At 46.0% G+C, this 26,931-nt stretch overlaps 2 protein-coding genes across 7 annotated transcripts in view; both read left to right on the top strand.

Moving 5' to 3' along the window:
• Positions 1-7,555, top strand: part of ZBTB44 (zinc finger and BTB domain containing 44) — a 398,215-nt gene extending 390,660 nt beyond the window's left edge. Inside the window, exon 6 of the transcript XR_009727733.1 lies at positions 7,534-7,555. The gene's annotated coding sequence lies outside the window, so the exon portion shown is untranslated. The remainder of the gene's footprint in view (positions 1-7,533) is intronic.
• ARHGAP32 (Rho GTPase activating protein 32) overlaps positions 1-26,931 on the top strand; it is a 136,679-nt gene that overhangs the window by 21,129 nt on the left and 88,619 nt on the right. For all 6 annotated transcript variants that reach the window (XM_061368589.1, XM_061368586.1, XM_061368587.1 and 3 more), the window contains exon 2: positions 16,487-16,595. In XM_061368589.1, coding sequence (XP_061224573.1) covers positions 16,488-16,595 — 108 coding nt within the window. In that variant the 5' untranslated portion in view covers position 16,487. The remainder of the gene's footprint in view (positions 1-16,486; positions 16,596-26,931) is intronic.

Genomic DNA, 26,931 nt, shown 5'->3' with positions numbered 1-26,931 from the left:
TTTCCATCAGTGATACCAGAGTAAGGCTGGGACTTTGTCTGGCATCAAACACACTTGGACTGGGAATGAGTTTTAACCTTATGTGTCTTGAAACACTTGGTGTGTTTGGAACTTAGATACCCTGTGTTGCACACCAAGCATCTCACTTGGTACACTGCAAAGAAGGGGGTGTATGTTCCTACCCCGAGCCAGGACATGGGTTGCAACAAGTAAGAGGAGGAAATTACAAGGATGTCTCAATTTTGCATGGTTTCAGCTGCAGCACAGTGCTGACAGCTTCCCTTGGAACAGAGGACTTCCCTTATGCTACCAAGGGAGCTGCTCATGGGCACACATGAAAGTACTTAGATTCTCATCTGTTAGTGAGGGAGGGAAATGAGGGCAGTGAAACAGCATTTTGAGAAGATGCTTGTTCTGAAATCCAACCATTTGTGGTTGCAGAAAGCCTCAAACTTGAGGCCCAGAAGGCTGGCCAAATCCATGTTGGGTTTTTTTTGTCTCCAGCCTAATGTGTTTGGTGCTGCCACAGTCCATCATCACTTTTTTGCAGGAGCAATGTAATGAGGTTGACAATCTGATCACTTCTATATCTAATACTTCAATCCCCTGGGGAGGTGTGAAAGTGTCAGAGCTCTGCTGCTCTTGTATGGGGGGAAAAGCCAGGAGGTGTTCTATATGGAAGATGTGCAGTTGGTTGCTGGGATGATGGAGCAGCAAAGCTTCAATGTGCAGCCTTGGAGCAGGAGGGACTTCAGGAGCAGAGCAGAGATGCTGAGGGGTTCATTATTGGAAAGAAAAGCCAAACAACCCCTCCTTTCCCTAGTTGTTTCAAGTGGGAATGCAGTTTGACCCCTTAGTCATATTTCCCTCTGCTTCTAAAAGCATCTATCATTGGTTATGCATGCAAAACTAGGAGCTGGGTCTTAAAACCAAGCCGAGAGAGGACTCTGCATAGTTTTATTGTGAAAGCAAACAGAACACAACTGAGTATGATTCTGAAGCAGTGGTGTGCTCCTGTGCTGGGCTTTACCCAGCACTTCAGTACTGGTGAGGTGTTAACAGCTGCAGTACAGATGTTGTAGTCTCTACACCTCCATAGCTCACAGCCCCTTCTGGGTAAGGTGCATAAGTCATTTCCCCCAGTCCAGTTCTTGATGGAGATGGTGGAGATGTTCCCTTCTGCCTTGTGCATGGAGCTGGGACTCGTCAGAATAATGCCTCTTTTTTCTCCACTCTTCAATGTACATGAACAGCCACTGGAGACACGAATCACACAAAAGCCTTTTCTCCAGCCAGTGTCTCTGTGTTTGAATGCATTCTTCGTTTTGAGAGCTTGACCACACATGGAACTTCTCAGGAACAGCTGCTCCCAAATAATTCCAGATGCAGACAGACCTCAAATACAATGTTCTGCTCTGTTTTGGGCCTGTTTATGCTGCCCTTTCCCAATCCCTTTTATTGCTCTTTAAGCTCAGGATTACCTCTTTGCTCATTGAAAAATACAGACTCTAGATACCTTAAAATCTCACCATTCACACACATGAGCTGAAGCTCCTTTTATTCATAGCTCTGCTCTTTTGGCACACTGAAGATGCTTTGCTGCTGTTGGAACTGTCCCCCTAACAAGAGCTGTAGGATCTGGGGGGCTTCAGAGCCACTGGTGCACAAGCAGTGAAGCCTTTGCTGCTTATAGACTGGAGGAGAGGGCTTTAGCCCCCTGAGAACCAGTTATTTGGTTACTCAGCCAGGTAGGTCAGAAGTACTGATATGGCAAGAGAAGAGCCACAGGACTTGGTGAAGCTAAAGATTTCCCCATCCACAAATATTAACGTTGGTTTCTTGATTATGTTTTGCCTTATTTCCCTCTTTTTCAGTGAGGAAATGTCAGAGCACATTACAAACCCTCTGACTCATTTTCAGGTGAGCCCCCATGCACTCAGTTCACAATGGGAATGTACCCGACTGCATTTACACAGGCAACAGCCAGAAAGAGCAGGGCTGGAATTGCTTGGACCTTCTTGACTGCTCACTGTACAGGGAGGAGCATTCCCTGTGCCCTTAAATCTGGCACCTGGTGTGGAGCCCTATCAAAGTACAGGGGGGTGAATAGGTGACCTTTGGAGGTCTCTTCCAGTCTATGGTTCTGTGCTTCCTGGGGCTAAAAACTCCTTCTTCTTCAGTCCTTTTTGCCCCTTCGATGAGGAGTGAAGTTGTTGAAAATACTTGATGCGTTTGGGTGCTAACACAACGTAGCTGTGATGTTGAATTTCATCAAGTGAACATTGCTAACAGGAAGAAGGTTAAAGCTGAGCGATTTTATGGGGTTTTCTTTGGCTGTTTTCATACTTGTAAATGATTATGACAGCAAACAACAACAGGGAATTCCAGTTTCTTTTCAGTTACATGCTTCCTTTTGTACTCAGTCTCTGTAGAGTGGGGTTAATACATTTATTCTCCTGGCAAGCAGCACAGGCAGACATCCATCAGAGATGAAATTAGAAAGGGACTGTACGTGTGATATGGGAAGTTGAATTACGATGGGTTTGCTATTTCCCTATCTTCACAGCTGCTTTGGTGGCAGATCTGAGCAAACGTGAGCCCAAGGAAGGGGTGAGGTTGTGGGAAAGAGAAGGCCTGTCTGAAATCTGTCATGCAGCTGTTAGGAGCAAGCAGTACTTTTGGGAGACACTAATGGTATTACAATTATGTGCATACTCGATAGTATACACACACTGTGCTTCAGTAGATGAAGAAGGCAATAACACAGTTGTGTGCATTGTAGCTTTTCTTTCCTCTTCTCTCTTCAGGGAATAGAAAGTAAGTTTGTTAGTGGAAATAGGGTGGATCCCTTTCTTGGGGGTTGATCTTGCCCTGCCTGGCGAGGTGATGTTTCCTCTGCCTGTGCTTGGGGCTGTGACGGGCTCAGAGGTGGCTGACGCACTTCTCTGTATGGGGAAAGGTCTGGTGCTGACTCACAGCCCTGTGCTTGAGCAGAGTGAGCAGCACACTTCATTCAGAGGGGTCACAGTAACATTGCTTCCTCCTGGACATGAGGAAGAACTTCTGTACAATGAGGGTGGTAAACACTGGCACGGGCTGCCCAGAGAGGTGGTGGTTGTATAGAATCATAAAACAGTTAGGGTTGGACAGGACCTTAAGATCATCCACTTCCAACCCCCCTGCCATGGGCAGGGACACCTCACACTAAACCATCTCACCCAAGGCCTCGTCCAACCTGGCCTTGAACACTGCCAGGGATGGAGCATTCACAACCTCCCTGGGCAACCCATTCCAGTGCCTCACCACCCTAGCAAGAAAGAATTTCCTCCTTATATCCAGTCTAAACTTCCCCTGTTTAAGTTTGAACCGATTACCCCTTGTCCTATCACTACAGTCCCTAATGCATCGTCCATCCCCAGCATCCCTATAGGCCCCCTTCAGATACTGGAAGGCTGCTATGAGGTCTCCATGCAGCCTTCTCTTCTCCAGGCTGAACAGCCCCAACTTTCTCAGCCTATCTTCATACGGGAGGTGCTCCAGTCCCCTGATCATCCTCGTGGCCTCCTCTGGACTTGTTCCAACAGTTCCATGTCCTTTTAATGTTGAGGACACCAGAACTGCACACAATGCTTCAGGTGAGGTCTCACGGGAGCAGAGTAGAGGGGCAGGATCACCTCCTTCAACCTGCTGGTCATGCTCCTTTTGATGCAGCCATCCCTGGAGACATTCAAGGCCATGGATGCAGTTCTGAGCAACCTGGACTAGTTGAAGATGTCCCTGCTCATTGCTGGGGGTTGGACAAGATGAGCTTTGAGGGTCCCTTCCAACCCAAACCGTTCCTGTGATTCTAACAGGGTTCACAAAAGGATTTCTCCATTTAATTCTGGACTACATCTTTTTCCAGGCATTCATCTCTTCCATTAGATGATAATACTTTATCCTAGTGCTATCTTATACCAGAGAATGTGGGGTTTGCTGTTCATTGTTTTCTCATGGGAATCCCTTGCCTGAGTCTGCACAGTCACTCAGAGGCTGACAGGCTCATTGGAATGAAATGCCGAGCTACTACAGTGGCATTTCATCTCTCTCTTGACCCCTCCAGCATTTCAAACCCAGCAGTGAAGTCACTGAAGCCCCTCCTGATTGCTTTTCAGCAGTGCCTTTTCAGGTGCACTTTCATTATTTATGGGGTTTTCATTTGAATCCAGGTTGAGTTTTTAAATGCAAGACAGGCCATGTTGTGCAGCTTCCCTCTGCACCATGGGCTCATCACCGTAGGGAAAGCTGAGAGTGTTTCTTCACTCTTTGGCTCCGTGACTGGAGCTTTGTGAATGCAAAATGCTGGGAGTCTTGCAGTGGAATGACAAGGAATTCTAACAGTGAGCTTTGCATGGTGTATTCTGAAGGTCATGGGCAGTCCCAATGATGTTTATGCTCATGGAGGTCTTAGTGATTGGTCTAGCAATGAAAATACCTCCCCATTGCTCCTCAGCTCCTTGAAAAACAGCAAGAAAGGGGTTTTTTCCTTCATGGGCATATAGAAATGTTAACACATTCTGTCTTCCTTCTGAAGGGCATCTGAATGTAGAATTGCGTTCCACGATAGCAGCATCTCCTACTCCGTGCAGGGCTGCATAAATACACAGTAGCAGTGAGTAAAGGTGGAGTTGCACGTACTAGAAGAGGCCTTCCCGTCATGCTCTTTGCCCCATGGAGTTGCTCTTTGTCTCCTCCAGGGAAGCAACAGCCACATGTATGTATGTTTTCAGTTAATGTGTATATCACATTGAATTACCCTGACTGCTTTCACTTCAGAGTCTGCGCCATGCTTCCTGAGCTCCAGCTCCTCAGCAGCAAGGGGAGGACAAGGTGTTGATCTCCCCTGGCAAATGAGACCTCCTCTCCGATTACAGCTAACAATCCATGGACATAAGATATGGTAACAGATACCCAGTGAGATGCAAAACTGTTGCTGAATAGCAGCTGATGCCCAGTGGGCTTTTTAATTAGGACCTGGCCTCTTTTTGAACCAAGATGTGCCTCTGTAGAAGATTTTGGATTAATTTTGGCTCATAAAGCACCAGAAGGTAATGTTCTTTTCCCCTCTTCCTCTATGGGTTTTCCTTTTTGGTAAGGAGATGCAGTGCTGGCGAGTCTGGGTTTTGGTGCTCTGGGGTTTTCCTTGTGCTGATGACAAGATGAACTCTCTTTTCCAAGCATTAACAGTGGTGAGGAGGGGATGTGAGGAGTGAGGAACGATGAGTAGCTTTCCAGGACATATCATTTGGCTGTTGTGTAAGGCCAGACCTCAACAGGAATCATTTGGAAGTGCCATCAGGCTGCTCTGGTCCCTGGAAGTTGTTTTATATCTTACAATTCTACTCTAATTTACTATGTCCATACCTTTTTTACTTCTTAACCTATTCTCTCACAGCTTTCTGGGTTTGCTGAGGTATTCCTTAGGCACTAAAAAGTCTCTTTTGCAGGTGTCTGTCCTAAAAACATCAGGTGGGGGGGAAAGCTTGAAATGAATGTGCACTGCTATCACCAGTATCTCATTCCTTTGGGAAGGCCAGTAGCCTGGTCACTTCATTACCCTGCCTTTCTGCACAAGAGCCAATGTAATAGGAACACTTTCATTTGCCACACTGCCCGTTGGGTGCTTGAGACAACTGCTTGCAGAAGTGGAACCACGCTTTCTTCTTTGTTCTGTCAATAAATCTCCCCATCACCTCCCCTTGTAGGTCAGCATATTGCATGTGCAATCCTTTTTAATGCCATCAGTGGTGTGCTTGCCCTGGTAGGTCCTTTACCAACTCATTAAGGCTTTCTTTGTCTATCTATTGATTTTCCCAAGAGGGCATTTTATTACTGACAGCATGAGCCAGGGCAGTTAAAGGTTGCAGTGAAATACTCCAGCTTCTGATGTGATGCAGTAGGAACTGGAATGAAATATCCCCTTAGACACAGTAAAATGAAACCCCTATTAACATGCTGTGGTACCCATGAGTTAGAATGCTGCCAGGTCTCTCTTCTCAGTAACTTGGTCCCAATGTGCATCACTGTTCCGTGTTAGTGTGCAACCAGCATGGAGTTAAAGTGCGTTGTCCATGCTCAGGTTTTATGCAGAGAAGGCAGTTAGGAAGGAAGGAGGGCAGGCAGGACTCTGGGGTTTTACTCCAGGCTTCACTGACTCAGCCAGGGCTAAGTCTTCTTGTGCATTATTTACACCAGTTTTAGGCAAGGGTAACAAAAATAGCTATTTTATGGGAACGTCCTGACTGAATTTGAAGGGCTGTGTATAAATACATGTACAGAGAGCTGTATATATAAAGTATAAGTATAAAGATGACTTCAGGGCAAAATTTGATCTTATTCCCATTGGTTTTGAAACAGGATTGGTGGTGGCTTTAGTGGCTGTGTGAAATTTCCAGCAGGATTGTCCTTGTCTGTTGGCTTCCCCTTGGATTGTAAGAGCTCTGCCTAAGGCAGGGTGGATGTTGGCAAGCAGATACTGTGCTTCCCCTCACTATGAATTCCTGGGGTTACCAGTAACTTGCTTTGACACAGCAGCCTAGCATCCATCTTTGTCCCTCACTGCCAGCCATCCATCCACACAAACACATGGAGTCATGGAGTGGTTTGGCTTGGAAGGGACTATAAAGCTCATCTAGTTCCTTAAAGCCATTGCAGGGGCACCTTCCACTTAGACAAGGTTGTTCCAAGCTAGGTATAAAGCCACAACTCCTTGCAGGGTTTCATTTCTCAGTGGTGGGAATGGGCAGTGCCTTGTGTTAGGTGGTATGGCTCCAAAGGAGAGCATTTAGGTCATTTTAAGCACTGTTATCTCTCCTGCTGCTCTGGCCAGATGTTGAGGCCTTTCCTCCCCTTCCCTCTGACTTTATAGTTCCCTGCTTTATCCAGCCCAGTTAACACAGATACATTCCATGGCCCAGAGGAGGTGTTGGCATCCTCTCAGCTTCTGTTCTGCATAAGGAGAATGGTTGCAGAGATACCCCGTAGCATCGATACTGGTGGAAGCAGGCCAGGAGTGATTTTCAAGGCAGAGGAGAAGGAAGTGATAAGACATGGCATTTCTCACGAGTGATGGGAAGGAGTTTCAGTTACCTGATACTGCTCTCTTCTACCCCTTGAAAAGCACATCAGCATCTGCTTAAATGTCACAGCACTTTACTGCGTGGCTCAAGCAGCAGCTACCTGCACCCTTGCTGCCTCCCCTGCAGCTGGTGCCAGGCTGCAGGGCAACTGATGTGTCAGTGGTGATTTAGAGGATTAAATGTTCTTGAAAAGCTGCTGCAGAAAGGTTTGTAAAGGACGGAATGTGTTGAGAGTGAGCACTGAAAGCTGCACAGCTTTCATCCTCCATCTGCTCGGACTGTGTTAGCTGTGTTTAACAGATTACATTGCACCTTCCCGTCTCAGGGAGGGCTCTTGAGCATCAACAGCAATGGGAGAGATGTCCCGTAGAGTTATGCAGGTAAAGCAGGAGCTTCAGGGAGGTGAGAACAGCAGAGGAGGTGCACAAATACCACATCACCTTCATGTCCTGACTGCTCTTATTTGCGTTACAGGCCAGGAGATGGGGGCAACTCTCCTGCTTTGCTTCCTGGGCTTGTGCTGGGTTCATTTTCTGCCTTCCCTGTGCTTGGGGCCTGGCTTTAGCTTCCTGTCACATTGAGAAGCAGGCTCCCAGCCTGCCCAGGCAGCAGCAGTGGTGAAGCAGGGGTTAAAGGAGCTCAGTTTCCTGCTCTTCTGCTTACTCAGGTGTGCTGCAAACGGGAATAGAGAATGGCTGATGAGGAGAAACAACTTTGTGCGTGGAGCTTGCGGGACCAGGCACAATTCCAGGCTGGGAACTCTTCTCGTTTCTCTTTGTTTCACTTATTTTCCCTCTGGTAGCTGCCATTCCTTATGGAAAAGCCTGTCCTATCTGCAGCTATAGTTTCCTTCTGTATTTTTTCCTTCGTGCTGAGTCATTGCCCAACTCAACAGTCATTTCTGTGCTCGCTTCCTGGAGTCTCGAATGGGTTTGCCACGGCCCTTTCTGCTTCCCTCTTGCGTGTAATACAACTGCACTGGCTTCCAGCACAGCAGAACTCCTCTCCGATGGTGCCACGGTGCCTCTCTGTGATCAGGGTGAGTGGGGATTGGCAGGATTTGTCCTGTGGAGCAGATCAGTAGGATGTTATTCCTGGGATAACGTTAACATGTAGGAATTACTCATTTTCCTTACACCGGGGAATGCAGATGTGTTACCTTATAACCGAGGGGCAGAAAACTTCCTTTGTTTTTGCTCTTTCATGCAACATCCCACGTTTGGCACCTGCAGTTAAACACCTTTCATCTTTTTCATCCTCTATAATGCATGAGAGGGGTCTTTGTTTTGTTGTTTGTTGAGTAGCTTCCCAATCCTGACTCATCTATGAATATGTATTTCGCTTTTCTCCCCTCTTTCTGTCCCCCCTTTCCTTCTGCCTTTAGGAGTGGGTTGGTGTTTTAAGGACTCTCTTGGCCTGGGTGATGTAAAACTGAAGAGGTTACCTAAACCTCATTAATAGGTTTGTTTTAAAAGGGGGATGACTCCTGACTGATGTTTCATCAGTGGTAAAAATGCTGTTTGTAGCTGCAGGTTGTGATGTTGAGATGTTATTGCTCATAATTTGCTTTTCAAATCAGAATCTTCACCTTTTTTTCTTCCCCTTCAAGTGTCTGCGTTTCAGATGCTTCCCCCCCATATAATCAGAGATCACAACAACCAACACAACTATTCTTTTTCTTGAGCTCTGGCATTCCCAACAGATTTGGGTGACGTTGCATGATGAAGCATTGCAGCAACCTCTGCTCCTCAGCTCTAGCCCTAGCAAAGCTAAGATAAATATCCAAAGCCTCTTCACTCAGTATGAAGGGACACACGTACACATGAGGATGGGATCAGCAAAAGCCCACAGGAGGCTCCATAGGGCAGGAGGTGGCCAAAGTCAAAAGGTCTCTGAGGAGAGTGAAGATGTTGCTCATCCCCTCTTATGGACCAACCTTCTAGGGCAGGTGGACTAAAGCAGTAAATGCCCCATCCCTGGCAGTGCTCAAGGCCAGGTTGGATGGGGCTTGGAGCAAGCTGCTCCAGTGGAAGAGGTCCTTGCCCATGTCAGGGGTTGGAGCTGGATGAGCTTTAAGGCCCCTTTGAGCCCAAACCCATCTGGGATTCCATGATTCTATGTTGTGTTGGAAGGAGACGTTTCCAGCCCTGCCATCTCCATTAGGCCAAGAGGAGCTGCTGTGGTGGGGGCTTTGCTGCTGATCCAATGAAAGCCGGTCCTTTTTGGCATGTATTTCTTTATCCTCCTGTGTCTGTAGAGAGGGGCAAGCACCTCTGCTGCCATGGGGAGAAGTGGGGAGCTGCCCTTTTGGCACCAGCAGAGCCCTTTGCATTGCTTCTTACTGTTACAGAAACCTCCTTGCTGGATGAAAGTGCTGTCTTGAAGCTGTGCTGCACAAGCACTTGAATGATGATGATCTCTGCAGCCCAGTCCTCCTGGGTTTAGCAGGCCTAGGCAGTCTTTCTGTACATAACTTATGGCTTTCTCCCTGAGTTCTTTTCCCTGAGTCTCATTGTTTTCCCTCCAGGCCCTGATAAAGGAGTTTGGTGCTCACCTGCCTTTGGATAGAAGCTGTGTGTGGGTAGTAACTGTGAAACCCAAGTGATTTCCTGCTTCAGGCCCAGTCTTCCTCTGAAACACAGGACAAGCTGTCAGTTACTTTGGGAAATGGATGGAGGTATTCTCTTTGCTCACCTCTTGTCTGCTTTGATGCAGATGGTCATTACCTTGATGTTTTATAGTCTCCTGACATACCCAAGTGCAGCATAATTGGGGTCCCTGGGCCCTAGGCAATAGTGCTTATTGTCAGAAATCCTTATAATCCCAGGTTTCACATGGTAGTTCAGTGTTGTGCTCCTTTGAGTAGCCTTTAGAGTTAACGGGTTTGTTTTAGGATGTATCATCTCTCAGCCTGTCCTCCAAGCAGAAAAAGCAATTTAAACTGGTCTGGCTAATTGTTCTTTCTCTATTCACCCCTTTGGCAGCAGCTAGGTTTCCATTGCCAGCAGACATGGTGCACTTCTGTCCCTAAAGTGTGGGAGAGGGAGGTAAAAATGACTGGGGACAGTAGTGGATGCAGCTGCATCCTTGGGACCTCAAGGCAAGGGAGAGCAGTGATTTCTTTCCTCTATGTTGAGGTTTATTCACTGGAAAACATACTTAAGGAACTACTGTAAAAGGGCCAAGTGAAGGTGTTTTGGGCTCTGTTTGCAGTGCTGGGCACAAGGGAAGAATGGAATTGTGCTCTGAAGCACTGCGAGACAATGCAACCCCTATAGCACCTTCATCTTCTGGTCTGCATCCAGCTCTCAGGTGCTGCTTCACGTGTCACCCCTACATCTTCCTGTGCTTCCTCATCTCATCCCTCAGGATGAGCAGGATGGAAAGGATGGAGCAGCCTCTTGTTTGCTCTTGATGCCATCGAAATGGAGTGATAATAGCACAGGTAGGAAGAGTGCTGTTGTGAATAAGATGCAAGAGGGCACCACACTTTTCAGCCTAGATTTGAAGTCAGAACAACTGTAGCTATTCTATTCTCTGTCTGTTTAGTGCTCAAGGGCAGGTTGCACAGAGCTTGGAACAACCTGGAGTAGTGGAAGATGTCCCTGTGGTCTCAGTGCTGTTTCATGTTAGGAGCAGTTGTCACTTAACAGCATGCGAGGCTCATTGTAACTGATGAGTTGATTGCCCTTGGGCATAGCTGAAAGCATCAGTTTTCCAGTGTATGCTTCTATGAGGAAAGATTCCATTTGGCTTTGCCCTGGCACTCAACTGCAAGCCAAGAGATCAGATAAATGTCCTTGGATGTAGGTGTGGGTCATTCTTTACAATTTGGGGTATACTTTGATCTCTGCTACGTTTGGACGAGCTGTAAGCAGGTGGGGTTCATTACTGCCCTGGGTTACTGGGCTATTTGAAGACTCCAGGATTGCTTTTGCTGGGCAGAGAGGAAGGAATGAGGCTGGTTTAGGAGAAGGTGTGATCTTAACAAGTCAAAGGAGGTGGCAAAGGAGCATTGCTTCCCAGTGCAGCAGGAAGGCAGGAGCAGAGTCCTTTCCCATCTTGTAAGTTTAAAGCTGCTTTTAGCAGTTTATTAATGGTAAATGAGAGGTTAGTACCCTTTCTCCCTGGAGGGAAATACCTTTAATACTTCCATATTTGTTCCTGAATCAAATGAAAGAAATCCAAGGCAGGACTCGGTGATTCTGGTTGTTCAGTGATTTCCTGATTCCTTTTCTTAAAGTGATAGGAAAAACCTATTCCTGAAGAACTGTTTTAGTGACTCTGTTCTTCTACAGGAAAATGCCAAGCACCTACTGAAACAGTGTTCTTTTATGTGTTGCCAGATAACAGAGCAGGTTTGTTCAGTAATATATGCATGAGGATTCTGTGATTATAAAGCTTTTTAATAGCTGAGAACATGTCTCAGAGCTTGTCAAAGCTGAATATTCCACAAACTTACTCTTTTCATAAAGAGTTTAAAGGAATTCCAGTTATGCAAAACTTGGATGCGGATTGTTGCAGCCCAGTTTAACAAAGCTCTGGAGGTACATGTTCCATTCCTTCCAGAACATGAAGTCCACATCCCTCTATTTTACTTAGGGAGATGGTGTAACTGACTTGAGACACCATCAGGTGAGATAGGAAGTAGTAAAAGAAGCTGTCAGCACTATGGCAGAGGAGCAGAACAAAGGGAAGTGGGTCTATTAGTTGCTATTTGTTGCCTCCCTCCTTACCCCTTGATGGATGTGCAAAGCATCTCTTCAGTGGGTGCATCTTTGACACCTTGATGGTACTTTACACCTTCTTCCCTGTGAGGGTGCTGAGGTGCAGGGTGCCCAGAGAAGCTGTGGCTGCCCCATCCCTGGCAGTGCTCAAGGCCAGGTTGGACACAGGGGCTTGGAGCAAGCTGCTCTAGTGGGAGGCATCCCTGCCCATGGCGCTGGATGATGGGTATATCTGCTTGGGATATACTGTTACTCTCTTAATTATTCTCATTTAGTGGCTTCCCAAACAATTGCATTTTGGCTGCCCGACCCTGAGCTTCCATCGGAAGCAGCAATTGGAGCTTTCAGCTTGGTTGAATCAATCACAGTAAACCATTTAGTTATGCCAGGTCTTTGTGTTGTGGTCGAGGATGAAGTACAATCCATTTCCCATTTGTTTATTTATGATGGAGGCTTTAAGCTGACCTTGTTGGTCTCTTCTGTCTTCACGTTGTATGATCCTTGAGACAGAAACCTTTATATAGTACAGATGGACATAGTGGAATCAGGAAGGTGTTGACAAAGCTGATTTAAAGCATGGGAAATGAAACCCTCTTTCAGGTCAGCACTGTCAGCCTTCAATTCCCATCTTTTGTTTCGTTTTTCCTGGGGCTCCTGAGCTATCTCTGCTTCCCATATTGCACAACTCTTTTTTTCCTTTCCACTGCATTAGTTTTAATTTCCTGGGCACAGGGTTTACTTGAAACCATTCTGATTTGATGGTTTTTAACCCCACTAAAGCTGAGCTTTCAAGGTACCTCTCTGTCGATTCACTGTTGGCTTTTACCTGTCCATGCAGCGATTGAGACCTTTGGGATTGAATCCTGTCAAGACTACTTGATTCCATGGAAGAGACAGGGATGCTGTTACACCGAAGGGCCTTGAAGTGTTGGTATGTGCTGTGGCTCACCCATAGTGACACCCTGAAGCCGAAAGTAACCTGTCTCTGCTGTTCTCCTCTTCCTTAAGCACTGCCTGGCAAACTGAAGAGTGCTTATTGAAGACAAACATGGTTGCTAGGAGCAAGGGAGGTGAGCCAAGTAGATGCAGAGGTCCCTGCACTTGATATTTGCAAGCAGTGCAAAGCTCAAGCCATAGTTCTTTTTAGTGCAGTATTTTGGCTTTTTGTGCACATTACTTGAGTGCATAAACACCAGTTTACATCAGCTGCTGTTTGGAGCTCCTTGGCTTTCAGGATAAGTTTGTGTCAGCACAGTGTGGCTTTTTGGGTAACATTTATAGCGCAGAAACCATCCCTTTCTGTGGTGCTCTGAATCCTCTTGTATCGTTGGTTCTGGAGGGCAAAGCTTTTACATTGGCTGAGAAATCACCAGTGTTAGATAATAAATACACTACTAAATCAGCTCTCATCATCTCCCACCTCTCATATTGAGGTCGGAAACAAGAGCCATTTGTGGGAGAAGCAGCAAGGAAGGCTGAAATGCCTCATGTCCCCATGGGGGAGCACAACCTCAAGATCAGGCTTGGCATTTCTTTTAAAGCTTATATAGCCAGGCCCCAAGGAGGCTCTGTCAAGCAGACAGTTCCCCCTCTGCTATGAGGAGCCTGGCATTCAAAATGCCTCATGCTTTGAAGCCATCTCTGCAAGGCACTTGTCAGCAGGCTCGTGTCCTTCCAAAGGAGAGCAGTTCATCCCTGTATCACCAGCATTGAGGTGCCAGCAAAGCCCATGGCAGTTGTGGTTTGTGGTTTGCTGTGGGATGCAGGATGTGCCAAAGAGCCTCAAGGAGGAGAACAAGGGTTCTTGGAGGGATCTCACAGTGGTTTAAGATCTCCTGTGCTTTCTCCTACAAGGATGCTGGAGAAGGGCTCTGCATCAGGGACTGTAGCGATAGGACAAGGGTGATGGGTTCAAACTGAAAGAGGGGAAGTTCAGGATGGAGATAAGGAAGTTCTTCCCTGTGAGGGTGCTGAGGCGCTGGCACAGGGTGCCCAGAGAAGCTATGGCTGCCCCATCCCTGGCAGTGTTCAAGGCCAGGTTGGACACAGGGGCTTGGAGCAAGCTGCTCCAGTGGAAGGGGTCCCTGCCTGTGGCAGGGGTTGGAGCTGGATGAGCTTTAAGGTCCTTTCCAACCCAAAACACTCTGTGATTCCATAATTCTCCTCCTTGTTTGATTTAAGGAGCTCTTCCCACAAACCCACTTTTGGGACCAGCCAATTGAGCACGTGGAAAAAGATGCTTCTTGATACAGTTTGCTCATGGACAAATGTACATCCCTGAGTTGAAATTCGTCATCTTGACCTGCCAGAGAACTTTAAAGAATGGGTGTGAATGTGGGCTGGGCCTTGTGTGAAATGTCCTGCAAACATTTGTTCCAGTACATTTGCTTCTCAATTTACAATGAAGAAGGATTCATTCAGCTGAACAGGGATTGCTTAATGGCCTCTATGCAGTCAGAACCTTTATTAATGTAATGGTGTCAGCCTGCATTTGAAGGGCATTCAGAGCTGCTCAGCACTTGAAGAAGTGGCATTTTAAATGAAACTGGGGTTCTATTCTTATGGCTCCTGTTAAATTTCCCAGTGGATTTTCAATCATTTACAACTCCCATGGAACAAACAAATACCTGCTCCCTGCAACAGGGTCTTTAATGTGCACAAAATATGGGTGTCTGTGTTTGTAAGTGCCAGTGGGACCCTGGATCTTCTCCCCTCTCGTGGAAAAGAATCCATGGCAGAAACAAGATGAGGGATGGATGGAGAAATAATGCTTAGAAGTGTTGTTGCTGATGGATGGCAGACCCTGAGGTTTGGCTTCCTTGTCTATGTCATCCTTGAAGTAAAGGCTGTTGGAGCAGTGTGAAGAATGGGAGCATCTTGAGCAGCTTCCACCTTTCGGACCCTACTCAGACCCATATTTCACTGCTGCCAATCCACAGCGTTCATTTTCCATCATGGATAGGGAGGAAAAAGCCACTGGACTTAGTATATAAGGGACTAATATAACCTGTATCATCTTGAGCCTTCCTCCGTCTCTTGTCTCAGATGGCATGGAATGATGTAGTTACAATTAAAGATAAGTAAGGGTTCAGAGGTGGTTATCAAGTGGTTTTAATTGTGTTAGAAAATCTTCAGGATTCCACCTTTTTTATGGTCCTGTGACTGGGGGTTTAATTTTCATCAGTAGTAGAACATTGTGCTAAGTAAGTCTGGGAAATGCCCTAAGAATTGACTGCAATATGCAATTGGACACACAGAGAGTTGGAGTTTCTCATGGAGTTCTATAGACATAATCAGATTAAATGTGAGCAAATAGATGGGAGTCTGTTAAAAGGTCTGCTGATACCTGTGTTTGTCCACTGTGAGGGCAGACCTGAGAACCCTAGGTGATGTTGCAACAGAACACGTTATCCTCTGTGCTCATACCACCATGGGGTTTGAAGCATCATCCAGGAGGAGCTGAGTAATGGTCCCTGTAACCAGGCTAAGGATAGAGTGTGTGTAATACAACCATTCAGAAGGCTTACTTGAAAAGAAACCACATCTCTGCTAAGGAATCCAGGAGGAATTGCCCTAAGCCTGAGGAGTTGTGTAGTAAATGAGTTTGTAATCCAGAGTGCTGATAAAGGTGTAAATTCAGTCTCATGGACTTTCATATAATGAGAAAGTGTTCATTGGGATGAGCTGCTCATCTTAAACAAGGGGTTGGAAGCTGGATGTTGCCCATGTTACCCATCCAGCACCCACTGGAATTAGACTGAATGCTGTCCCACAGCATTAGACTGAGCTGCAGAGGGATGGTTTGGTCAGAATCTATGTCTACAGCTGTAGTAAACCAAGCCCCAACACTGAAATGCTGAGGAAAGCCTCACTGGGCCTTGTTCAAAACCATTTAAAGAGCTATGGACTTTTTCCCCCCTTTGTCTTCAGTTTCTCTCTTGTTTTGGAGTGGCACAACCCGGTTTGCGCTTGTAAGAGCAGTGAAATAAGTGGCAAACTCCTCACGTGGTGGAGAAAGAGGCCACATCTTCTCACTCTTGGTACTCAAGGAAGGAGGAACGAAGGAGCCACTGCTCTGAAGTTTTCAGGTTCACAAAATCACATTCTTTTGGCCACATACATGTCAAAGGTGCCCATTGGAGCTGGCATCGCATCTCTACCTTCTAACTCATGCTATGGTCATGCAGGGCTTTTCTGAGGCTGGAACTGGATGATCTTAAGGTCCTTTCCAACCCAAACCATTCTATGAATCTGTGGAAGCTGCTCTCTCCATTTAAGCAAAACATGAACGGACAACTAAGGACTCAACTGTGTGTTTCTTCTCGTGTTGCTTGCCTGGGCAACAGAAGCAATTGGGTTTGAATGGCCTGGAAATTACTGCTCTGCACGTGTCTGTGTTTCAAGGCTTGCAGCCTGTGCAGTGATTAAACAGAATGACCCATTGGGGTTGGTTAGGGAGTGCAGCTTTCTCTCCACCAGACTGACACTTTATCCTGCTTGGATAATGAGAAATGAAGAGAAACTCTGTATGGGTTTATAAAAGCATTTGTATTGTCATATAAACCAAAACCCAAGCACTAGCACTAGTAAGATTACCTAAACCTTGTCACCTATATCTAACCTCCCTGTCCTCCTTTCCAGAATGATGAAGTCCTCTGTACACTCAGAAGAAGATGACTTTGTGCCAGAGCTTCAGAGGAGCATCCATCCCAGAGAGAGGCCAGACTGGGAGGAGACTCTCAGCGCTATGGTGAGATGCTGTGTGCTGTTTTCTGTCTGTGTTATTTTCAGTGCTCTTCCAGTTGCACACTCATTTACATGCCCTGAGTTTCAGATTTCTAAATACACACTACTTTCAAGACCAAAATACTTCCCTTCCTCTGGCAGTTTGTCAAGGAGGGAGAAGGAACATGCATAATGCTTCTGCCCTATTAATACGTGCCCCAAAGCAGGTCTGGTAACCAATTAAAGGTCCATAATGTCACAAGGATTTTGTCTGCACTAACCTCTTTTTCAGCAAGGCTCATGAGCACGAAGCATGTACAAACATGCTCTTTGAAGCATGCAGCATTGTGGAAGAATTAGGTTTTAGCAAAAGGCTGCTTTAGTCTACAGAAATAAAACCTCAGCCTGAAAGCTAATGTACCATCAGAGGGAGCAGAAACAGACCCACAAAGGTGCTGTTCTCGTGCTGACAGAAGGCACTGCAAATGGCAGTGGGCCACAGACAACTGGATTACCTTCATATAGAATCATAGGATTATAGAATATCTGTGTTTTCTTTCTAAATGAGGGAGTAAAGTACCTGCAGTTCCACTTTTCCAACCCCCTCTGGCAGTTGCTGGGATTGGAAGGTCAGATGTTATGTATTACCCAGCCACACATTGCAACGTGATGAGGTGGTTTTGGGGGGTTACCTTACCTCACAGAAGCTTGACCTGCTTTGTTGCAGTTCAGGAGTGCCCGGAGGTTGGAACTTGTCTGGTGTATTCAGTTGGTCTTATAGTACCTCCTTAGCATCCTGAATTGGAGAGGAAATTGCCTTCTGTGACAGAGCTTGGCCACCTGGTTTTGGGTTAGCTATTGGTTATACAGTGCTCAGAAAGTGCACAGGTAATAAACTCCCTGTTTATGTTGATTTTAAACAGGGGAACAAAGGTAAGTAGTCTGTTTTACTCTCCAAAAAGCATCATCAAACCCCATATAATACGATGATCACATTTTGGTCCAAACTTTATGTTCAAGGCAAAAAATCAACCCAAACCATAGGATTCACCAGTGGTTTTGTCTGTGGCTGTTTTCTGTGCTGGTCACTCCACTCAGCCCCTCAACACCCAATGTTAATGTTGACTTTCTGCAGCTGGGACTGTGTTTTTTCCCATCTGCAGCTCTTTTCTCCTCTTCCTCCCTGGCCAGCAGCTCACACTGGTGCTCAGTGTCTGAGATCACTGTCTGTTCGCATCAGCCTTCCCCAGCCTCAACGCATGGTGTTCCTTATCCCCCTGGAGCCAGGCTGGTGTCAGTCACTGTGTGACACTGCTCTGTGCTGGCTGTAACCTCATGGTGTGTCTCAGGGTTGGGAGTCCCTAATGCAGTGTCTCCCCCTGTAACACAAGGTAGCTGGCATACCTCATTTGTTACTGTTCTGTTCCACTGTTGATTTATAGGGAAGGTTCACCCCTTGTGGCTTGGTGCTTCCTTTGTTCTCATCCAGGCTGTCGGGCTCATGGCTCAGGCTGTTCTTTTTCCTTAAATGTTAATCTTTAGGGGAAAAAAGATGCCTTGGTTTTAGCTAATGATGCAAGAAAACATCCTTGGAGGATGAAGGTTCTCACTATCGCTTCCTGCAGAGCTCACTTCTTGTTCTGGTGTTTGGGGTATAAATTACATGTTACAAGTAGACACATTCTGCACATTATTATGTGCTTAGAAGAGGTGGGGAAACGAGTGTGTTGTACACCACGTTTGTGTTTTATGCCACTGGAAACTGCTCTTTTTGTAAACCAAAAGGGAAGTCCAGGTTGGCTTTACATTGTTCAGTGTTCAGCTCCTACATGTATGCGTAAAGTTGCTCTCACTCCACTATCACATCACTTCTTAAACAGCTCTGTGCCAGCAGTGTAAAGATTGAACAGTGCAGGTGGCTGTAAAAGGGAGATTTAGAGGACAAGAAACAAGAAAATTCCCATCTCAGATCTGCTGCCCAGGGATTTGGAATGATGGAAGCGCAGGGCTCCATGCACCGACCCTGTGTTTCTGATGGCTTGGATTTGTGCTTATGGTGTTGATTTGACCTCCTGCTCCTCCGAATGCATTGTAGATGGGTACAAAACCCTGTTTACTGTGCTGAGAGAATCACCTTTCCTCTCTCAATCCCTGCCTTATGGCCTGTCAGAAGGCAGGATCTACAAAATGTCAGTATTTACAAACCAGTGGCAGGCAGTGGAGAGCCAGCTAGGGACAGGGCTTTGTTATTGAGCTGAATTCCACAGTGTGAGCAAATACTGGGAGTAGGAACACTAGGGAGAGCTCAAAATACTCAACAGACCCATGTTTGTCCCTTGAACTTTGCCTTCATGCATGGCACAGGGTGCCCAGGGAAGTGGTAAATGCTCCATCCCTGGCAGTGTTCAAGGCCAGGTTGGATGGGGCTTGGAGCAAGCTGCTTTAGTGGAAGGTGTCCATGCCCATGGCAGGGCGTTGGAACTGGATGAGCTTAAGGTCCTTTCCAACCCAAACCATGCTGGGATTCTATGGTTTTGTACTTTGGGGAAGGGCCATTTAAGCAGTCACAGTTAGATGAACTCTGGTTCCCCTCTCTCCCTCCTACCTTTTTGTCTCCAATCCATTTTGAAGTGCTTATTATTAATGTATAAAAGTGCTTTGTTTCCAGAGCTTTTTCTTAACTAGAAATAAACTAAAGGGCTTTGAAATGGATGGAGGTTGAATGTCCTCCTCTACTGTAAATGTAAAGTAGGGCAGAACCTCTATTTCTAATGTTTCTGTGCTTGCCAGTTTATTCTGGGCACCTGCGTAGCTTCAGTCCTTCAGTAGTGGTGTGCTACTACTTTTATCATACAATCATGGAATAGTTTGGATTGGAAGGGACCTTAAAGCTCATCCAGTTCCTTAAAGCTCATCCACCTTCCACTAGAGCAGCTTGCTCCAAGCTGTTAAGTGGATTTTGGGAACCAAGCTGGACAAGATGCAATACTACATTGGCAGATGTGACAGCAGCTGGATAAGAAGCCAGCTGCCTGCATAGTCCTCAAGGACTCCTGTGTTTTATATTCCCTTCCCAACTCCTGTTGTGTATTTATGGAGGTTGGGGATATTAGAAGCTCCTGGTCCCTCTGTGCCTCAGGGTAACCTTTGCACAGGTCTTTTTCTCTCTCTGCTCCAGTTTGGAAAATGCAGTTGATGATATTGACTTTTTGGAGGAGACTTATGAGTTCTAGGGGTGAAAAGCCATATTTGAGGCAAGGGATATTGCAGGATATGGATTTTCTCTAAATTGATACTTAATACTACATTTACCTTCTGTTATTGACCATCTCAGCACCTCGGTATGAGCTCAGTAAACTTCCCACCCTTCTAAACACTCGCTTTTGGGATCTAGATTGAGGATATGGAGGTGACAGCCATGCTGCCCAAAGTGTTAGTGGTTTATAGCCAGGCTGCCAGCAGAGGTGTGATGAGGAACCTCTACATTACCAATAGGAAACCGTGATGAATCCTTGAATTTGGCCAGTGCAGAAGTGAACAAGAAGGCAGGCAGGTGGCACTTGCTGCCCATCATCCTTTATGGCTTATGCTGGTGGAGTTTTCTGTGGAAGAATACAAATCTGCAAGGGTTTTGTAAAGGCACAGGGGTTATATGATATCCTAGGAAGGCCCTGGAGTAATCTTTCTTCCTGTATCAGGTCAGATGAGTTCTGAGATCAGCAACTGATACTAGATAAGGGAAGGTGCCATGGCTCCAGAAGGTAATAAAGGTGGTTTAATGAGACCTCAATACATCACTGTTAAATCTGGGACATGAGTGAGGAGAAGACTATTTTTAAATGCAGTTTATAAAAGCATGTGGAAATGAGTGAATTGCAAAGGTTTAAAGAGAGATTTCACTCTCCTTAGTGCAGGGGTCGTTTCTTGTTCTTCCTTGTGGCACTTCGCCCAATGCAAGGGACCTTAGCACTCATCCAGTTCAGGCAATTCAGTGGAGATGGATTTTAGATCTTTTCTTCACTGAGATGCTCCAGCAGTTGGCTTCTGGCTCTAAATCTCTGCATTTCCTAAATGCCATGGAAAACATTCCCTTGAAACTGTTCCGTGCAGTTCTGGTCTGGCATTGCACCAGTAACCTATATTCCACTTTCAAGTCCCATCACTTGTTTTCCTTGTTCTTGCTGCAGAAATGAAGTGGGTTTTTTCCCCTTGTTAGGCTTTTGGCAAGGTGTTCTGTTGTCCTGCATGGTTCTTTCTCTCCCTCTTGGTTCAAGAGTTGTTCTGCTTCCCAGGCTAACTCCCAGCACAAAGCTTGTCCCTGAGAATCTCGGAAAACTGGGACAATCACTGAATTGGAAGCACATTGGCTTCCATTTGGGTTCTGTCATTAAATGAGTTCAATTAAACCAGAATGGATCCCATCTTTTTGGCAGTAAATATTCATTTATAGCAATCATGTAATTTTCAGTGGCGATGCTACAGAAGGGGTTGTTTCTGGTGGCATTTCCTCACTTTATACTGTACAGTGTTGATCCAGGAGAAAAGTAATACATTTTCTCTATTTCTGGTTTAAATTGTGTGGTTACAGCATTTAGCCAAGAAGGAATGAGTTGGAATTTGGGACGGCTGGATCAGTAACGTTGCTGTTCATAATGATCATGACTTTATGCCCCCTTCTACCTATTTATCCATCTCGAAGGGAATCTGATGCACATCAGTAAATTCAGGTCTTGCTCAGTGAAGTGTTTGGGGCATGGTTTTACACACCTCCGCTAGGAATTCCCTTATGGTCATAGGGGGATAACAGCAGTTACAAAGATAAAGATGGCACTGGAGTGTAATGGCTCGTGTTTGGAATGCTCCCAGGCAAATTCCATAAGTGTAGGTAGGTGTCATCATGTATTAATGAACACAAAGCACTTAGGGCTGGGTTTGCTAATGCATTAGGGAGCCCGAGCGCTTCACTTTGTCACACTGTGAGTAAACCACTGGGCTCGGTGGTGTGCATACTCTAGGTAGCATCTTTTGTGAATGAGCAGTTCGCATTTCTTGGGGTGTAGGTGGGAGAATTTGAGGTTCAGTGTCAGACAGTTCCATATCCCGGTATCTGTTACCATTATCTGCCTGTTGGTGCCAGTGTGGTGATGCTGTTGTGATGAGTCACTGCTGGAAGCTCAGAGAGGCACCATGGGATGAGCTCTGAAGATGGGAGCACGTTGTCATGACCCTCCACCTCTTTTCCTCCTACCTTATTCCAAAGATGGTCTCTTTTGAGTAATGTTTTGCTGTACTCATAGGAGAAAAGCCACCTTTGTGTGCAGTGTAGTTCTTTGGGAGATAAGACTCATCATTTATTTAATCAGTCAATCACTTTTCCCTACTCCCAGCTGCTTGACAATAAGATGGAGCATCCAGGGAAGGAAAGGAGTCTCTTCTAAATCAAGTGCTTGCTTTTGTTGGGGGGTTTTGGTTTGGTTTGAAATCATTGATTCTTGGTTACTGTAATGCAAGGAAGGATGGAACCGTTCTTGAAGGGTTGTCAGTCGTTTCCTCATCTATTCCCTTCTGTTCCCCAAGTTAACTGCAAGAGACAGGCCAGACATGTCGTATATTGCCTTGCTTAAGTTGTAGGCTTGAATTTTTTGGCCCTAATTCAGCCTTCTTAATTATAAGGTGATGAATTACCCCCTGAAAGCACTGATAAATCTTTAGCCTGGTTTATTTCTTTTAAATCCAAGAGTTGTGCTCATTGGATGTGCTATTTGCTGGGGCTTTTTCCTCACCTTTATTCTGTAGGCTGTACAGAAGCCATAGGCAGGCCACCTTCCACTAGACCATGTTGGTCCAAGCCCCATCCACTGTGGGATTCCATTTAACCAAAGCTGTTGTTTCACATATGAGCTGGAGGTGAATAGTTAAGCATTTATTCTTTGTACATTCCAGTCTGATCCTGTAAACTATGGTAAATGGATGCCCTGGTCTAACTCCTTTACAATGCTGAGGCTCAGGAATGAGAGGTTTCTCTTCGTTTGCCAGCTCATGGCAATGCTTAGAAATGTTTTTCTTCTTATTTCCTTTATGGAGGGGAAAAGCTGGGAATAGAGAAAGTACATCCTGTGTGGTCTTTGGAAAGAGTAGAACTCCCTGTTAACCGTGCCATGCAGTGAGAACTGCCTACAACAACCCAGCATTGACAGGGAATGTGGAAAATGGCATTAAAAGTCCTACGCTCAGAAAAAGATACACATGAAAGTGTCTTCTTTATTGAATGCAGATTTCTTAGGCCCAGGATTAAGGATGTGCACTGCCAGGATTCAGAGTTTCCCTGTTGGAAGCACTTGTCAGTTTTTCACTGGCTTTCCTCTATCCCATTTCTCATTTACCATGAGCTTTTGAAGGCATCTCTGGCTGGGTAACTACACAGTCCCTGAACTGAGAGCTAAATGAAGAACTCAGCGCTGCCTCTCATGAATGACTCCAGCCATTGTGGCCTGGAGCTATCTCTGCCCATGGTCCCACTGCTTTCTTACATATCAGAAAGGATGCGTCTCTTAACTTTGCAACAGGGATCAAGACATTTGCACTGCATAAGGAGCTAAGTGATGGCTTCAAACTGACTAAAGGATACCTTTATAAAATGTAAAAGGTCCCACTATTTCTCATTGTGCCTTCTGGTGGATCTTGAAGCTGTTTACTTGTAATCACAGTATGTTGGACCCTCGAAGTGATGCCTTGCTGCAGCTCTTGCAAACATGGATGGGTACCCAGACCCCTTGAGCATGAGAAGCAGAGCTTGTCCTTGGTGTGCAGCTTTGGTACTGCTCTGGGTGGTTATTCAGTGTGCCAGTGCTGCACTCTGCTGACCACGCTGTGAGCAGCACAGATCTTCATTCCTAAGATGCTCTGTTAGGAAATGCACTTGGAAAGGTGATGCTTATTTACTGTTTTTGACTTCTTCAGTGGTACCATGAGCATATAGCTGTTTCTGCTGAGATTGATGGACCTGGAGACATTCAAGACCAGGCTGGATGTGGTTCTGAGCAACCTGATGTAGTTGAAGATGTCCCTGCTCATTGCAAGGAGGTTGCAGTAGATGAGCTTTGAAGGCCCCTCCCAACCCAAACCATTCTGTGGTTCCATAAACCAGATGCAATTGCTTCTTCATCTTAAATGTGTCCAAATATCTGAAGGAGCTCTGAAAAATGTAGCTGAAATGTGTTAAAGTGCCACAAACACCCTGGATGAAAACGCTGAATGAATCAATGGGAAGTGCTAATATGGAGAACGTGGCAAACATTTGCAGTTCTGTCATCTTGCCTCTGTACCTCAGATGGTTTTGGGTGACAGCTGTATCTTCTTCAATGACCAAACTTTTCTGCTCTTCACTAAAGTGACCCAGTTGCAGCCTCATGTGCTTGGTATGTTCTCATCCTTTTCAGAGAATCAGGGAATCAACCAGCGTGGAAAAGCCCTTTAAGATCATCAGGTCCAACCATTCCCCATCACTGCCAGGGCCACCACCAACCCATGGCACTGAGAGCCTCATCTCCACGGTGTGTGAACACTTGGAGGGACAGTGACTCCAGCACTGCCCTGGGCAGCCTGTTCCACTGTATGTGAGTGGCTGTGGAGGATGAAGCTGAGCTGAACCATCTTTCTCCTTTTGCTGTGCTTCAGGCTAACTCTTGAGCAGTAAGGGTCGAAGCAGGACGGTGCTGATGAAGCCATCGTCTCTGACCCATGATGAGGGGATGGTTCCTTCTTGATGTTGCCAAGCTCTGCAGAGACATTGATGCTGAGCCAGCTTGGTGTAGCTGGTTGATACCCAAAGTTTGGAGTAGCTGTCGATGTCCTTGTGCATAAACACCCACTTCAGATAGGCAACTATATAGTTCAGTCCACCCTCTTGCCACAAAGTCATGTCTTACTGAACCAGCATTTCTCCAGCGAAGAAGTAAAGCTCTAACAGAGCTTTGGGGTTTCTGATGGTGGGGTTTTTTCCCCTCTTTTTTTGTTTTTTATCTCTCCTCCAGGAAAAATGGAGGGGAAATGAAGAGGATGTGAAGGAAAGACTGTCATGGAAACCAACGGCTCAGCCATTTCTAGAAACAAGGCTGTGTGCTGAAAGCATCCAGAGCAGTCTGGTCCTTCCAAGCTGGTTTCAGTGAGAGACTGGTGGTAGGAAGGTGCATAAAGGCCAAGGCCAGGTTGGACACAGGGGCTTGGAGCAAGCTGCTCTAGTGGAAGATATCACTGCCCATGGCAGGGGTTGGAACTGGATGAGCTTTCAGGTCTCTTCCAACCCAAACCAATCTGGGATACTATGGAAGTCAGTTGAGTTCTGGGTCAAGTCCTAATGTGTTGACCAAGTCTCAGGACAGAGCAGCTTGGCTCAGCAGTGACATTAAGCTGTTAAAACTGGGCAAACTCATTTCCCTAAACAGATATGCTGTGCAGTTCCTGGCTTTCCACAGACAGGCGCTGCATGGAAAGCAGGGAAGTGAGGAGCAGCTGCTGAGGCTGGCGAGCTGATGTGTGCAACCCAACAGTTTCAGAGTGATTTAAAACATGAAACCACTGTGACACAGAGCACAAAAGATGACAAATCTCATTTGGAGAGGTTTGTATTTTGAGAGGAGGGGACAGTTTGCGTGCCAGGTTTTGGATCAGAGCAGGTACAGGCTAGTAGGGAATAAAGTGCTTTTATCTAGCTTCATATCTTTGGCTTAAATAGAAAGTAGTTGCAGTTTCCTTTGGAGTAGCATGGTTTCTAAATGGCAATGAGTTTCTTTTTTGCTTACCTGTCTATCCACCCTGTTTTTCCTGGGGTTAGTACCTCCTACTGATGAGTGTAGCTTGCACAAGATCACCATCGTGCCCTGTTTCCCTCAGCTGTGAGGCTTGGGAGAGGTTGTCATGCTGCAGCAGAGTCAGAGAGCTCAGATCTACTTGGAAAAGCAACCCAAGTGAGTGTTGCATCTCATTGTAGCCCATTGAAATGGATACTTGGTGGTAATGGGAGACACAGAGCACTCCTTCCAGCAGGGTTTGGACGTAACTGAACTGGGAAGAAGAGGATAATACAACTTCTTCAAAGAGAGATGCTGGCATTTCGCTCTGCTGGAGGTGTGAGTTTTGCCTACGCTGCTTTGAGTCAGATCCAGGAGAGTCTCTACCCACTGCTGCAAACTGGCTTGAAGCCCACATTTTTCTGTCAGAGTTGTTTATCCATTTTTATACCCCAGCAGCTTCTACTGCGGAGGGAGGAGAAAAAACTCTTCTTCTTCCTACAGAAATTCTGTTCCTTAGAAAACTAAGGCAAGCACATCCAGCTTTGCCTGAAAGCAGCTTGCAGGGATGGCATGGTTATTACTGTTAGTTATCTGCTTTAGGTAAAAAGACCTGTCAGGTTCATTACATTGGTGATCCCCTTAACATTACAGTTCACAAGGAGACTCTCAAGTGTCCTGTTCCATACTGGAGCAATCGTGTGCTTAGTCAGTCAGCCCAGCGAGGTTTGTGTAGAGGTATAAATACTTCTTTAAGGGTGTATTGCCTGCAGTGCATGGTCTGTACAGTGGTGGGACAGTGGAGCTGAAGGGCTGTGAATGGCACACCTGGGAGAGTGAGTGTCCTGGCTTCAGATGTATTTAGGAATGTTGAAAAGGGGGAGCTGTAGTGCTGGAGAGAACAGGAGTTTGTCTGGGTGCAGAGAAGATGCTCTTCTCACGGCCTGTGTAAGCTGCAGTGATGGTTGAATGAATGCAGCCAGGATCATCCCACATTCCCTGTGTCAAGGGAGGAATAGATCCTGCCACAACACGGTTTCTTCTGTCCTCATCTGTTGCCTGAAGTATATGAACTGGACCCCAGTTTATCTCTGATGGCTGTAAAAGCATCCTCAGATAGAGAGCACAGTTGGAGCTGTGCACAGTGGGAGCTGAAAGACATGAATCCCTTCCTGTTGCTGTTAATGAATTAATGAATCTAGGCAATATTCAATTAATGAATCTAGACAATATTCAATTAATGAATCTAGACAGTATTCAATTAATGAATATAGACACAGGGAATGATTTTGAGCCATTTGCTGCAGCTATTACTGATGTGATGAAGCATGGGGGAATGTGATGTGTTTCAAGCTAAGAGCTAAGCTTCAGGGGCAGGGATAAGAAAGATTCCCCCGTTGTTCATCCCATATGTGGGCTGCTGGCTGGAACTGTAGTTGTCTGACTCTGAAGTTTTGGGGTGAGGACCAAGTTGTTCCCATGTCTTACATATATTCTGTTACATGCAGCAGCTTTTGGACTGAGCATCTCTGTTCAGAGATCTTTGGTGGACCAGGTTAGAAGCATCGGTCC

This window comes from Neopsephotus bourkii, unplaced genomic scaffold (genome assembly GCF_033783945.1).
Source record: "Neopsephotus bourkii isolate Nb327-2 ecotype Australia unplaced genomic scaffold, CSIRO-AGI_Nbou_v1 NB_1433, whole genome shotgun sequence".
NCBI lineage: Eukaryota > Metazoa > Chordata > Aves > Psittaciformes > Psittacidae > Neopsephotus > Neopsephotus bourkii.
Note: the sequence above shows the minus strand (reverse complement) of the source record. Positions and strands in the feature narration are given on the sequence as shown.